The sequence below is a fragment of the Aspergillus viridinutans genome (assembly GCF_018404265.1).
Source record: "Aspergillus viridinutans IFM 47045 DNA, scaffold_15, whole genome shotgun sequence".
In the NCBI taxonomy this organism is placed as follows: Eukaryota; Fungi; Ascomycota; class Eurotiomycetes; order Eurotiales; family Aspergillaceae; genus Aspergillus; species Aspergillus viridinutans.
This window is the reverse complement of record NW_025091231.1, coordinates 422918-438003: the sequence shown is the minus strand read 5'-3', so window position 1 is coordinate 438003 and position 15086 is coordinate 422918. Positions and strand designations below refer to the sequence as shown.

Below are 15086 nucleotides of genomic sequence, written 5' to 3'. Positions count from 1 at the left end.
AGACATTACCGCATGACTCTATCAAAAACAAACCAAGCGCTCACAAACCCCAACCCACACAACCACCACCTCGACTCCCAGCCCATCCCTGTCCCTGTCCACGTAGTCTTCCCTTTCTCGGATGTGCTCACATCCAACTGTCCTTCATCCAAAGAGTGGACCAGTCGCCCCCGGACCCAAACAGCCCTCACGTTCCGATCATCCCCCGTCCACACCCACTTATGCACCTTTTCCGTCCACGACTCCCACCCAAACACATCTACAACCCCGTGCTCAGCCGGCGCAGCCCCAGCCGACGACGATGTATGAGTATGACCCAACCGCACCATCTGCGCATCAAAACTCATCCCCACCTCAAACCCCCCAATCTCCCCCGCCAGATCCACAACCGCCGCGCCGCCCCGCGTACCAAGGTACAGACCCTCCTCGACACTCAGCACCTCCTCCCCATCATCGCCGGCGCCAGCTTCGCTACCGCGACTATGCCTCAACAGCCTCGAAACAAGACACGCCTGCCGCACAGCCTCGAGCACACTGCAATTATACCCGCCGCTCACATCCGTGCCCAGCCCAACCTCCACCCCCGCCTCTAGCAATCTCCTCACAGCGCAAATCCCGCTCCCTAGCGCTGAATTCGACGCGGGGCAATGCGATACCTTGGCGCCTCGCGACGCAATCAGTTCCCGCTCGGAGGGTGATAGATGGACCGCGTGCGCGAGGATCGTGCGCGGCGTGAGCAGCCCGAAGTCATCGTATACGGAGGTGTAGTCCTTGCTTGACGGGAATAGCTCGCGGACGAGGGATATCTCGCCTGTGTTTTCGGAGAGGTGGGTTTGGATGTGGAGCGGGGGGTTGTATGACTGTGCGAGCTGGGCGAGGCCGCGGAGGGCGGGCGGGGAGCAAGTTGGTGCGAAGCGCGGGGTGAGGATGGGGTGGATAAGTGTGCCGACTGGGTCTAGGGAGTGGATGTGGGCGATTGTTTCTTGGGATTTAGCGACAGAAGATTCGGGTGAGGGGTCGAGATAGTAGGCCGGGCAGAAGGAGGGGTTGTCCATGCAGACGCGGCCGATGAGGGCGCGCTGGCCGCGGGCGTGGCAGAGGGAGGCGAGGAGGTTGGTGGCGGGGACGTGGATGGTGGCGAAGTAGGAGGCGCAGGTGGTGCCGTTGGCGAGGGTGCGGGCGATGACGCGCGAGTAGACGGCGCGGGCTTTGGAGGTGTCGCTGAAGGAGGATTCGAGGGGGAAGGTGTATGTTTCGAGCCAGTCGAGGAGGGTCGAGGAGCCGAAGATGCCCGAGTTGGGGTATTGCGGGGCGTGGATGTGTGTATCTTCCGATTGTCAGCCTCTGCAAGCGCCTGTGCCACTGTCTATGCCTAGGGGAAGGGAGGCATACCGATAAACCCGGGGAAGAAGAACTCATTCCTCTCCTCCCTTGCGTGAACCACCTCCGTCACTTTTCCGCTCAGCCCCAACTTCTCCGTCAACGCCTTCACGTCGCCGTCGGCTGGTGAGAAAGACCAGTCATACCCCGCGATCTTCCCGTCGCTATTCGAAACCCATAACGCGCCGTGATTAATCTCAAGCTCGGGTCGCCATTCCGCATCTGGATCCACCCCAGTCGGTTTGCGGGGAAGATGGATAAATGTTCCGAGGAACAAAGTGTATGTAGGGGCCGTTGCCGTCGCCATTGCAGATAGCAGCGCAGTAAAAGCTATATCCTCGCAGAGACCATGTACACGTATCAACGAAGACGTCACTGACGTACGTCAATCCTTATCATCGACAGGAAGAAAGTCCTGATCATGTTAGCGCATTCTTCAGCTCCCCGTGGCCATGTCTTACTATTAGTGATATGTACTTCAACCCGTATGTGCAGCTGCAAGAGCCAAGTGAAGCAGCAATTCCGACTCAAGCTCACACCAGGAACACCGGGTCGAGGTCTATCTAAATAGGACTGAAGCAGGTCTCAGACCGGAATCAGTCAGGTGGATATTGGGGAAGACGGGCATCATTATCGGCCAATTCCCTCGTGGACGGAGAGCGGCCAGCTCCGATGCCTCAGGTACCCACTGCAGCGCCAAGACCATGTGATCGTGGCAAGTCCGATAAGATAAGGATTCAGCAGTACTACCAAGCTACGGACTACGGAGTAAGTGTCGGTGACAGCAGAGAGACCATGGTTGTGTGTGGTCTTTGGATTTCTACCGGTCAGTGGCGAAGCTGTTGGAACAATTCACACCAGATATTGAGGAATTCAGAAAGGCCGCTATTGAGTATTAGTTGCCTATGTTCATCCGACAATAGCTTCGCGACTGCGAGGGAACTCGATTGCAATGAATTTGAATTATTATCACGCTACAGTACTGGAAACAGCATTATATCCAACGCAGGCCATCAAAAGGGCAATGTTATTTCCATGTCGAAAATCATCGAATAGCTAGGCGATGCGAAGTGATTACATGTCCTTCAGGTGGTTGAGGGAGTGGCCGAGATCTGGACCAGAAGTGCTTGCCAATTCGGCAAAGTGTGCTGAATCCTATAATCAGCATGTGATATAGTTGGCGACTTTTAAATAGCATACCATCTGCTGTGCCATCCAGAGCTATCGTATGTAGCTTTCCATAGAGATAAAGCGTCGCCGGGCTGGTGCTTGCGTCTGTCCGGCAGGGAAGGTTTATAGGGATATTCAGGCGGGGAGAGTCAGGTAACGCTTCTAAAAAGAGCAACTTGGTTACTGGCTCCTCGTGAGTGGAAAAGATCGTTACCGTGAGCAAAATTTTGAGTCTCGTGGTAGAAAATCAGCTTTGAACGATCCTGGACCTGCGCTGGAGTGGTATGGCCAAGGAGCGTGCTGGCCTGAAGAGCGTGGCCAATATCAGGAGGAATCATAACATATGTATTTTGGGGGTCACCAATCTTGATTGGAACTTTGCGCTTCTCAAGCTTCCCATTTGGCCCATGGCTGATAAACTCAGCGGTAGCCTGGTAGTATTGCCGAGTGCTTCCTATGCCTATTTGTTTCCGTAAGACAGTAAATTTATTAGCAAAGGGTCGCATTCTAAGGTATGCCTTTGGTGGAGAAAGTTTTTCAAACTTGGTACATAAGGCCCGTGTGATTTGGATCTGAAGAGAGTGGAAGATGGATTCACGTCGAAGATATCATTCACAGGCGGTGACAGTCAGCAGAATACCCTCCCTTGCCCGAAAAGGAGTGGAGCGCAGTACCACCAGCTGGCTTGGCTTGACGTCGTAAGTAGGAAGAGTCGCTCAATTTGCTATCATTGAAAACACATAGGATGATTAAAGGGAGGAATGTTCCTTGAGATAAAATACCAATCGCATCATTGAGCGCGACAAAGCCAGGGTGATGTGAACTGCAAACATGCCAAACTCCTGCGTGAGGTGAAGCTACGTCGAGGGGGGGACATACGGAGTATAGAGAGGTACACTATGATAGATTAATAGAGATATGATGATATATTGATATGCACACTGCGTTGAGCAGTGCAAACTGGTATAACTCGCTATTTTTGGCTGCCACAGCTGGCCGCCAGTCTAAACAAAGTAAACGCCATCCCAATGTCTATCATGACTTGTTGAATCACATCATGCTGCTCATGCCACCGTAAATGCCTCAAGGCAAGTGTTGAAGAAAGGTTGAAATAAAACTGAATCAGAAGAATGTTGAAACATGGGTATCATTTAATCCGTCTCATCTACCGGGCCGCAGGTGCAGAACAGGTTCTGATCACCGTATGCTATACATGAATTAGCTTCATCTCTTTAAAAAGAAAACAAACGAGAAAAGGGGAAAACTTACCATCATCCACTCGCGTCACCGAGGGCCAGAACTTCTTCTCCACCAGATATGGAAGGGGATACGCCGCAGACTCCCGCGAGTAGGGACGGTTCCACTCGCTGGACAGCAGATCGCGCTGCGTGTGAGGGGCGTTCTTGAGAACGTTACCCTCGCGGGGCTGCTCGCCGCTCTCAACGGCGGCAATCTCCTTGCGAATGGAGATGAGGGCATCACAGAACCGGTCCAGCTCCGCCTTGTTCTCCGACTCGGTGGGCTCAATCATGAGAGTGTTGGCCACAGGCCAGGACATGGTCGGGGCGTGGAAGCCGTAGTCTTGCAGACGCTTGGCAACATCAATGGCCTCGATACCGCAGGTATCCTTGAACTTGCGCACATCGAGGATGAACTCGTGGGCGCAGCGGCCGTTGTCGTTGGTGTAAAGAATGGGGTAATGGGGCTTGAGGCGGGAGAGGATGTAGTTGGCATTCAGGAGAGTAATCTTGGTGGCATGAGTCAATCCCTTGGCACCCATCATGTTGATGTAGTTGAAGGTAATGGGAAGAATGCTGGCGCTACCCCAAGGAGCGGCGCTGATTGGGGGCGAAGAGGTCTCCCCACGCTTGGATTGCAAATACTCGCTGGCCGGGTGCGAAGGTAGGAAAGGACGCAGGTGCTCCGCAACGCCAATGGGACCCACGCCGGGGCCACCACCGCCGTGGGGAATGCAGAAGGTCTTGTGCAGGTTCAAGTGGCACACATCGGCACCAATCTCACCGGGAGAGCACAGACCGATCTGCGCGTTCATGTTGGCACCGTCCATGTAGACCTGGCCGCCGTGCTGGTGGACAATCTCGCAGGCCACCTTGACACCCGGCTCGTACACGCCAAAGGTGCTGGGGTAGGTGATCATGATGGCCGCAAGGTCATCCTTGTGTTTCTCGCATTTAGCCTTGAGGTCGGCCAGATCCAAGTTGCCGGTCTTGGTGTCGCACTTGATCGTGACCACGCGCATACCAGCCATGGCAGCACTGGCGGGGTTGGTGCCGTGAGCCGAGACGGGGATCAGACAGATATTGCGCTTCTCGCCCCCGTTGACTTCAAGATACTTCTTGATGACACGCAGACCGGCAAACTCGCCTTGAGCACCAGAGTTGGGTTGCACGGTGATCTCGGCCATGCCGGTGATGTCGGCAAGCTGCTGTTCAAGATCGTCAATCATCTGCGTGTAGCCCTTGGCCGTGTCGGCGGGCATGAAGGGGTGGAGCTGGGAGAACTCGGGCCAGGAGACGGGGATCATCTCGGTGGTCGCGTTGAGCTTCATCGTGCAGGAGCCAAGAGGAATCATCGAGTGAGCAAGAGACAGATCCTTGGATTCGAGGTGGCGGATGTAACGCAGCATTTCCGTTTCGGAATGGTGCGTGTTGAACACGGGGTGGGTGAGGTAGGAGGAGGTCCGTTCCAGGTTAGGGGGGATGGACTTGATGCCAATCTCTTCAGAGAGTTCAACCTCGCCCTTGCCGGCGTGCTTGGCAAACAGCTGCAGCAGAGACTTGACCTCTTCGCGACCAACGGTCTCATCAAGGGAGATACCGACCTTGGTGGCAGACACGCGGCGGAGGAAGATGTTCTGCTCGCGAGCGGCCGCAATGAGGTCGTCGGCCTCTTGGCTGTTGGCAAATTCGACGGACAGGGTGTCAAAAACAACACCGCCCTTGACGGGAGCGTTGTAACCCAAAGCAGTCAGCTTCTCTTGCAGAGTCGAGGTCATGGCCATGACACGCTGGGCGATAGACTTGAGGCCAACCGGACCGTGGTAAACAGCATACATGGCGCTCATGTTGGCAAGCAGAGCCTGGGCCGTGCAAATGTTGCTGGTGGCCTTTTCGCGACGAATGTGCTGCTCGCGGGTCTGCAGAGCCAATCTCAAGGCCCGGTTGCCCAGGCGGTCCTTGGACACACCGACGACACGTCCAGGAACCTTGCGCTTGTACTTGTCGGCGCAGGCAAAGAAAGCGGCGTGAGGACCACCGAATCCCATGGGGACACCGAATCTCTGGGCGTTACCAAACGCAATATCCGCACCGAACTCACCCGGAGCCTTGAGGACGGTCAATGCGAGCAGATCGGTAGCAACGCTGAAGGTACCACCAGCGGCGTGGATGCTGTCGCTCAGGGCCTGGAAATCGTACACACCACCCTCGGTGTCGGGGTATTGCGCAAGAACACCAATGAGGTTGTCACCTTGCTTCTTCACCAGCTCAAAGTCGTTCGCCATGATGTCACCAACCACCAGGTTGATCCCGAATCCCTCAGCGCGAGACCGCATGACCGCAAGGGTCTGAGGGTGGCACAGATGAGACACCACATACGCCTTGCCGGGCTTCTTCTGCTTAGCCATGGGGAGGGTGGCCAGAGACATGGTCATGGCCTCGGCAGCGGCGGTGGCCTCATCCAGGACGGAGGCATTGGCGAATGGCAAGCCGGTCAGGTCGGCGGTCAAAGTCTGGAAGTTCAGAAGCGACTCCAGACGGCCTTGACTGATTTCAGGCTGGTAGGGAGTGTAGCTGGTGTACCAGGCGGGGTTCTCCAGGATGTTGCGGAGGATAACTGGAGGAACAATGGTGGGGTAGTAGCCGGTTCCCAGGTATGTCTTGCCGGAGATGTCAATCTGCTTGCGGTAGGTCTCGAGCAGCTTCAGCATATCCGTCTCTCCCAAGCCACCGTGTACACTGGATCGGGGCAAGTTGATGTTGGCGCTGGGAGGGGTGACCGTGAGGTCCTTCTTGGACAGAATATCGGCGGGAAGCACCTGCTTGACGAACTCATCCAGAGATGCTACCGGGGGGTCCAGCGCGGCGAGCATCTCCTGGGCCGCCTCGGGTGAGGGGCCAATGTGACGGCGGGGAAAGGTGTCGAGGGGTTGGAAGAGATCGCGGGGATGAGGGTCGCCATGGTCAGCTACGGAGCTGGTATAAACTGCCCGTCGCGAAGCTGGCGTTGCTTGTGTGGTAGTGTTGAGATAACGGCGAGTGGCCAATACCGGCGAGGGAGAGGCCTTGCGCAGCGAGATTGAGGCGGGAGAGGTACGCAACCGCGTACGAAGGGCAAGCTGGCGAGTGCCACGGAGGGCGCACCAGGATGCAGCCATGCCTGCCAGATAGAAGGAGTCCAATGGACCAAGGCGGAATGTCCAGAGGAGAGGAGAGTAGGTATGTGGTCAGATGTCGGTCTCACGACTCGGCCAGCTCAACACATGAACAGGGATGGATTGAGTAGGAGAATTGAGATGGTAGAAAGAAAAGAAATAAAGCAGTCATCGGAAGAAGAAAAATCGACCAGCACGAGATTGGCCGTCATAATTATTATTTCTGCTCATTGTGTCCGACAAGAAGACCGCGGACGATGACGACCGACGGCGGGAAACTTTGGCCTCGTTCCTTCAACACGCCGATAACGCTTGTCCGGGCCAATCACCGTCTGGTTAAATATCCGCCGACGCGACTGATAGAAGTTTTCCGCGGGGAACTTATCGCCAGGAGCAAGGGCAAATCCAGTGGTGCAAGTAGCAACTTGTAATGAGGAAAACCGTGTGTCAATGATCCAAGCTTCTATTCAATTGAGCTAGACATGAAGAATTCCAGACTTCCGTTTGATCTACCCTGTCGTGCAGATGAACTAACCATCAGCTACTCCAGCAGTCCAGCTTCTCTGGTGTTCGTGATACTTCCCCGAGGTGCTTTTCCTGCGGAGTTCTCATAGGGAAATACCGGGGACATCCAATAATGGCTCAATAATAGAACCATAGCTCGATTTCTAAATCTGGGGCAACATATCAGTTCTGCAGTCGACGCGATAATCCATCTACTCTAAGTCAAACCATTATCTTGCAGCAACTCCGCTGCCCACGGCCTGTCCCTCGGATCAAATTTGACTAGTTTGACTAGTAATAGAAGAATAATAGCATTAATGCATTATCTATAAGTAAGCCGTAAGCAGACCCCAATAATACAACCACCTCTATACCTCCAACGTCACATGCTATTCTATTGGCTTAAGATCAACATGTTCATGATGCTGGACATAAGAAATCACTTCTCAACTAGAACTGAGAAGAGTGGAAACGGTGTAAATAAAATCTTCTGTTGTCATCTCCTTGCTGTCCATGAGGGCTTTGTAGTGTTCAACCTTATCCTCGACCTTCTCATATGCAGCTAAATCATCCAGCTTGTTAGTCACAAACGTTTCCACTTCCTCTGTATCCCTATACTCATCCATGCGCTCATCCCACCATTCAGCACCTCGATGCTTCCGCAATTGCATGCAAGGGAAGCTAGGCATATCAAAAAAGTCGCTCGACAGAAACATGTGGAGCCACAAACTCTCCTATATCTGTCCCCTTCTCATTCATCTCCCTCTCCTCCACCCGATCCCCATCCCGACCCCGATATTGATACTGCCGAAATTCCTCCTCACACCTCCCACAATAAACCCTCAAATACCCCACCCCGACACACTCCCTACACCGCTCAAACGCAATTCCCTCACCGTCACAACTCCGACACTGCATCGAGATGCAAGGCGCATGGAACTCCCCGCGCGCCTCGTCGCCGCCGCCCTCCATCTCGAAGAACCCGCGTTTGCCGAAGCAGGACGGGCAGGGCTCAGACGTAGTGCCCGTGCCGCTGCAGCGGGGGCAGGGGTGGGTTGTTGGGCAGGTTGTGCAGGGCATTTTGCCTTTGGCTGGCTGGTTAGTCAGTTGGTATATTGTTTATTGATGCTGTGTTTCTGTGTACTTATGCTTAAACTTTGGTTGTGGTGCTAGATAGATAGACGGTGGTTAGAGGGATGATTAGTGCGGGGTATGGTATCTTAGTCTTATGCTAGGCGCTGTGCTATATTACGATAAGTTTAGAGCTGGAGCCTGGAGCATGATGACAGCAGTTGCATGACCAGGCCAGGCACCTTATGGACTGCTGACAGGGCTTGTTTTGTGTGGGGTGATGGATGCTTTAGGCATAGACGATAGATATCAGCTAGCAGATTTCCTTGGCTTGTACTGCAGGACCAGTTCATTAAAGTGCATTATTAAGTGAAAGCTAGTTACATCAAGGATTGTACTATATCTCATCCATAGATGATTAGATCGTATACCGAAAGTCAGCCGACCCCTCGATAATCCGCTGCCCCCGATCCGCCTGCTTATTGCAGATGCGGAACCACACACTCATAGCCGCCACGATGATCAGAATCAGAATGTTGCATCTGCATCAGTTAGTATTACTGCAGAAATAAGAGGAAAAGAAAGGGAGACGCACCCGATAGTCGTCAAAATGCCCGGCCGATATCCCGGCGCATCCTGGGACCGGAAGGCCAGACTGCTGATGATGCCGCCAATCCCACCAAATCCAACCAGCGTCGCGCTGGAGAGCGCTCGGGTCCACTGGCCGCGGACATTGTTGGCCTGGTAGGCCATGATGGCGGGGATGTTGGAGTTGGCGCCGGCGGTGGCGAGGAAGACGCCGAAGTAGCGGACGGCGTTGTTCGAGTGGAAGCCCAGGATGGGCAGGCCGGTGAGGCACAGGATGGAGTTGAAGACGACGAGCACGCCTCGCACGCGGTACTTGTCGCCGACCCAGGCGGAGGCGAACATGACGATGCCGGCGAAGACGAAGGGGGGTGCGACGAGGCATTGCGAGGCGCCGACGCTGTAGCCCATGCCTTCCTGGAGGATGATGGGCAGGAAGTATGCGATGGCGTAGGTGACGGTGGTTGTGCAGCTGCGATGGTCAGTGGTGGAGTGGTCACTGCCAGAAAATAAACTTACAGGAAAATCATTGCGAAGCCCCAAATCTTGAAGTCGAGCGCGGGGGTGAGGAAGCGTCTTAGAGTGAAGGGCTCATTATCAGCATCGGACCGGTCCCGGTTGATGCGCCGGACGATAAAGGCGCACTCCTTTTCGCTGAGGAATCGCCAGGATTTGTGTGCGCGATCGGGAAAGTCGACGAGCAGGAGCAGGGTCAAGACTCCAATAACTCCGGTGATCTATATCATCAGCACTGGCATTAGGTCTTGTGGGGTCAACTTACCACTCCCTCCATGATGAAGATCCATCTCCAGCCTCCCAGGCCCTGGATACCAGACATTTGAGACAAGCCGAAAGCGAGAATACCCGCCAGGGCCGAGGCAACGCATCCAATAAGATAGAACACCGAGAAGCGCTTTTGGACGTCGTCTATATCAAGTCAGATAATAGCACCGCCATCCGGGGCGAAGGGACACACTTACATCTGACATACCAACTGGAAAGCAGGTACACACAGCCGGGAAAGTACCCTGCTTCCAGAATACCGAGCAGCATACGACATACAACCATTTGCTTCCAATCTTTCGTGAAGCCCATTCCCTGTCTCGCGATTAGGCTGATGACCCTCGACTTGACTAGGGAAACATACAATCAAGATTACGCCCCATGAAATGACAATAGACCCCAGAAAGAATGTAGGGCCCAGTTTTCTCGTGATAATCGTCATGGCGGGTTGGAAGATGACATAGGGGACGAAGAACATAAGCACAATGACGGACTATCGAGTCAGTATCAGGTACTTGAGATCGAGACGTCGCACATACATATCTCGTTCCGACACGCAATCCCAACTCCTTGATCATACTGCTCAAGTTAACATCATCCAATGGCATCTGACGAAGTCAACGGTCTCATACCCCGCCACAGCAGCCATACTGAGATTCGTCCTGTCCATCAGCGAGATGCAGTATGCAAGACCCGCCATGGTGACCAGCCGCCGGTCAATGCGATGGATGATCTTGCGCTGCTCTTCGTACGAGTATTCCTCGTCATAGTCAATGTTGTCGAGAGCGCGCTGGCCGACATCTTCGACATTTTCCACACTGCCAGGCTTCTCGCTGGTAAAAGGAGACATTGCGTTTTGTCTGGTTTCTGCAATTGCGGTTGAGCTGTCAGTCAGAATTGCTGGTTTAGTCTAAGATCGGCGGGACAGACACAGATAGATATAAGTTTCAGATCGCACACCCTATGACAGTCAAATAGCAAGCTGTAGACAATTGCCCCTCTATCTGAAGCCCCCTCGAGCTAGCCAGCCTCAGCTGATCTAATTCGTCCGTGTGGAATGTAGGCACAAAGAACTACCGACAGCGCAAAACAGAACAGAGCAATAGCCGACCTGGTTTGGCAAAATACCTCGGTCGCTGGCAAGTACACCCCAGATAAAATAGGGGAAACCAGAATTGCTCCCCAACATTTTCGCTGGGGTATGTGGAGAGCGGCGCAACAGGACGATCCGGAGAAGGTCTGGATGCGGGGGAGAAGAGACAACTGACATCAACATTGGCCCTTGGCAGCTTGGCAGGATCAGGGCCAAGCGGTTTTAGGTTTCGCGATGGAATTTACGCGGTCAGCTGGAGCATGCAGGTTGAGCAGAGTAAAAACAAAAGTCTGGATGGATGCGGGAATAATGGTGTGTGCCCATGTAGGAGTGGGAAAGCTCTGGTCGCTGTCCTGCAGATACAACCTCATCCAGCAGACTGTACGACACCAAGTATACGATAAGGTATCCGACTCAATCAACCTGAAACTAGCATGTCTTTCCCATCCAAATCTCCAATCTACTAATGTCCGTCTTCACAATCCCGCAGTCAACGTATCTTCTTCAGCAACTAGCAGAGCGTCAGTTTAACTTCAGTATAGAACCCCGCGTTCACCCGCGCCAACTTTTCAAGTCCAATTGTGGCTGATCTAGGGGCCTGTTTTACCTCTCCTTAGTCTTTTTTGTAGCTGTGCACTCTGTAGCTTAGGTACCTAGGCAAGGCAGTTATCTCCAGACCCTGTCCATTTTCACCCATAACCTAGGCACAACCCTTGTCTAGTCTCTAGACACCAACTACCATCAACCTTAATCTATACCAGGATCAAAGCACCCCTCCATTGGCCAAAAATCTCCCAAATGCATGCAAGCGCAACTATCCAGCGCAGCACAGGATTGCCTTGTCTTTCTGCAAAACCACATCCATGTCTTGGTCCAGGCTAGTCGCAGCCCCAGACCGCTAACCAATCCACCACAGCTCAGACACCACGCGAACCAAAAGACTACAGTGCCGCCCGTTATTGCCTTCCATATCTGGAAACAGAGAGACACTCTTTCAAACCCTAATCACATGATGGGGTTAACCTAATTTGGAATCGCGTAAATTACGAATTATGAATATACATAGTAATGGTACCTGATTTTGTACCCCAGTCGTATTGATACAAGTCTCTGGAGGCCTGGACGACTAGAAGTAGTGATGGTGTAATTACAAAATTGGCCAATTGATTACGAAATATTGAAATTTCACTTTTTTTTCTCATTTCAATTTCATTTCAAAATTTCTTGGCATTAATGAGTCATCATTTCCCCTGGCCCCAACCAAGCCAATGGCCGAAGATCGGGTCCGACTACCCATATGACCACCAAATTGTCCCTATTGGTCAGCTGATCACTTCCTTACCTATTTAGGATTAGCGCTATTTCAGGATTTCAAGGCCCATTTCAAATTACATTTCAAGCAGCCAAATTTCAGAAATTTCGAAATATTGAAATTTCATTTTCACATCCCTAACTAGAAGGCTCCATGCAACCCAAGCAAACAAGGCGACCGTTGGTAGTCTGGGAACTTCCCTCTTCCATCCCTCAGTGGCTTCACTGCAGAGGGTCTGACGCTGCCCTGGTTGTCAATCTCCGGTCAAGTTGATAGGCAAGGCTTGACAGTAAGATTTGTATCGTGATTATCATTGCTTATTCCCATGTGGCGGCTTCAGGTGTTCATTAGGTATCAGGCATTCCTGGCTAATCCCTTACGGAGTACAGCTCTAGACTACCTACCCCTCCCCTGAAGATATTCGCGATGATCAACTGGGGGATGCGCGCTGCCGCACGCAGTAAACCCTGAAACGACGAGCCAAAAAGACGTGGAAGTAACTAATGACACGCCACACTTTTTTATGGCAATGGGTAATGAGATGTTTGGGTAGAATATCCTACCTGAAAACCACGGATAAATTGCTAAGTGGTCAAATAGAGTTACTAGTAGATATTATTGTCTTGGTCACTACAGTCACTGCTTAGGGAAATCTGTTGTATATCTGTATCCTAAATTTATCTGAGGGCAGCGCCGTCACGATTCAGATGTGTGATATGGTGAGATGTAGATGTTTTGTTGATGCCCAGTGTGTCAGGCATCCACAAGATAACTAGTTATATTAACCACCATCCTTCATCATCTCACATCTTCCCTTCTTCCTTCCTCATGCTTATTTAATTCATCAAATGCTACTACATTTGTTATTTATCTTTCTCTCGTATCTGAGCATAACAAGCACTCATGAGTTTGGGGTTAAATTTTTGGCGGAGATAGGGCAAAGGGAGTCCTAAAGTTGAGCAGATGCTATCAGGATGTACATAAGATACACTCCTGTTGTACAGTAGCTATATATTTTGCACTACACTTAGAGATCTCTTACATTCCCTGGATACTTGGTGAGTGCTGAAGAATAACCAGAGCTCTCTCTTACCTCACCTTCCTTTCTTACCTCACCATCTAATGGTGAAGGATATGGAACAAGATTTGACTCCCCGATCTATTTTCTACGGGGCCCAAATAAAGGAAAACCCAGTAATATTTCTGATGTAAGATTGGTTAACGGTACTGGAGCTCTACTTCTATAACAATATTGTTGTCCACTTGACTTTATCAAGGAATGCTTTGTCATTGACATTTTGATATCCGCTTAGATCTTTCCAAATGCAAGACAAGCAGCAAGCAGTAGAGAAATGTACAAGGCTGAGTACCATCTGTATGAAATCCGGTCATCTTCGATTCTCCGGAAGAAAGCCATCCGAAAGATGAGCGAAATGGTTATACAGGCTATGATGACTGACATCATTAGCGTCGATTTCTTGTACTGATAATCCAAGACCCAGTGAAATATATAAATGTACTGTGGTAGATTGTTAGTCGTTGCTAATTCTTGTCACAATAGGTAGCTGACCTCGAGGGAAATAAGGCCACAGGCCGTATACAAGCGGGCTGGATAATCTACGTCAGTAAAAGGTGACTTTCTGGAGATTGCATGACATACCTGGAATATCTCCAAGCAGGATCGGTGTTGTTCGACGACCGCAGGCCTTATCACCAGGAACATCGCGAAAATCCTGAATCGATACTGTGAAGAAAACCCAAGTCGCAATCATCTTCACCCAACTCCATCCAAATTCGATATTTGAACCTCCGAGCTCCCAGCAAGCCATCAGCTGAGCAACAGTCCCTAATGCCATGGAGAGATCCTTTATAGGCCCAAACTTGGCCGCGCGGAGCATGTAGGAACAGAAAACTGTAAATATCCAGAGCATGGTCCATATATGGATATTGAGCATGTAGCTGTATATGAACCATACCGCAGTCGATATATAATACCTGACTTTCGTTGCAGCGACGCTCGTTTTTCCGGTCACGATTGGTCGATTGGGCTTATTGATCGCATCTTCCAAGCCATTCCCTTCGGCGCTGTTTGCAAGATCAATTGTGTAGGCGTACAAAAATCCATACGGTAAGGCACCTATCAACGAACTTAGCACCCCAGATGTCCTAAACAGATAATAAAGGCATTATTACAGGCAATGGAACGCAGGGCCTCGAATATATCTGCTTCCCTGTATAGCAATGACGCTATTGGAAAAATTAAAAATGGCAAAAAAGCAGCATCGACGTTGCTTCTCATATAATGATATGAAAGGTAAATTTCTTGCTTTAAATAGTGGCATAAGGAACCCTCTGTCAAATTTAAGCTGCCCTTGGTCTCTCCACAATGATTTTGAGGAGCCATTGTAAAAGCGAAGAGGATTTAGTGAAACGGAAATCTTTTAAAAAGACATGCGGAATGCTGAGTGGGATTAAGCGCAACTTAATATACTACATCAAGTAAGAGAAGGCTGATGGTGTTATCCAGTTATCAGCGCCTAATGCAAGGTATAAGGTGTGACTCAAGAAGGCTTTTCCTAAAAAGAGCGTCTCCCTGTATGCGGAAATAGCGGTAAGTAGTTAACTAGTGATAGAGCGCTCACTACACTGCGCCACCCTTGCCATTTGCGATGTAGTGAGTCTGTTCTTGTTGCATATCATATGAACAATCATCTTACGCTGCCAGGAATCGATGTTTCTGGCCATTTTGTAAGTGGTTTGGGTAACTGCAGTTGCTACAGTACTATACGTTGGGA

General features: G+C 51.4%; 4 protein-coding genes across 4 annotated transcripts; all 4 read right to left on the bottom strand.

Moving 5' to 3' along the window:
* Window positions 1–5: 5 nt before the first annotated feature.
* Window positions 6–1687, bottom strand: Aspvir_003488 (chlorohydrolase family protein; the record flags this gene model as incomplete). The annotated part of the gene is made up of 2 exons (XM_043275070.1): window positions 6–1327; window positions 1393–1687. 2 exons carry the CDS (start codon window positions 1685–1687, stop codon window positions 6–8), a joined length of 1617 nt encoding a protein of 538 aa, XP_043131005.1.
* A 2014-nt stretch (window positions 1688–3701) lies between these two features.
* On the bottom strand, window positions 3702–6946 carry Aspvir_003487 (glycine decarboxylase subunit P; the record flags this gene model as incomplete). Its single annotated transcript, XM_043275069.1, has 2 exons — window positions 3702–3757; window positions 3820–6946. The coding sequence occupies 2 exons, from the start codon at window positions 6944–6946 to the stop codon at window positions 3702–3704; spliced, it is 3183 nt and encodes a 1060-aa protein (XP_043131004.1).
* A 947-nt stretch (window positions 6947–7893) lies between these two features.
* Aspvir_003486 (uncharacterized protein) lies at window positions 7894–8527 on the bottom strand (the record flags this gene model as incomplete). Its single annotated transcript, XM_043275068.1, has 2 exons — window positions 7894–8128; window positions 8178–8527. 2 exons carry the CDS (start codon window positions 8525–8527, stop codon window positions 7894–7896), a joined length of 585 nt encoding a protein of 194 aa, XP_043131003.1.
* Window positions 8528–8936: 409 nt separating this feature from the next.
* Window positions 8937–10736, bottom strand: Aspvir_003485 (putative phthalate transporter; the record flags this gene model as incomplete). Its single annotated transcript, XM_043275067.1, has 7 exons — window positions 8937–9060; window positions 9114–9575; window positions 9623–9840; window positions 9885–10030; window positions 10166–10379; window positions 10426–10465; window positions 10519–10736. The coding sequence occupies 7 exons, from the start codon at window positions 10734–10736 to the stop codon at window positions 8937–8939; spliced, it is 1422 nt and encodes a 473-aa protein (XP_043131002.1).
* Window positions 10737–15086: the final 4350 nt, after the last annotated feature.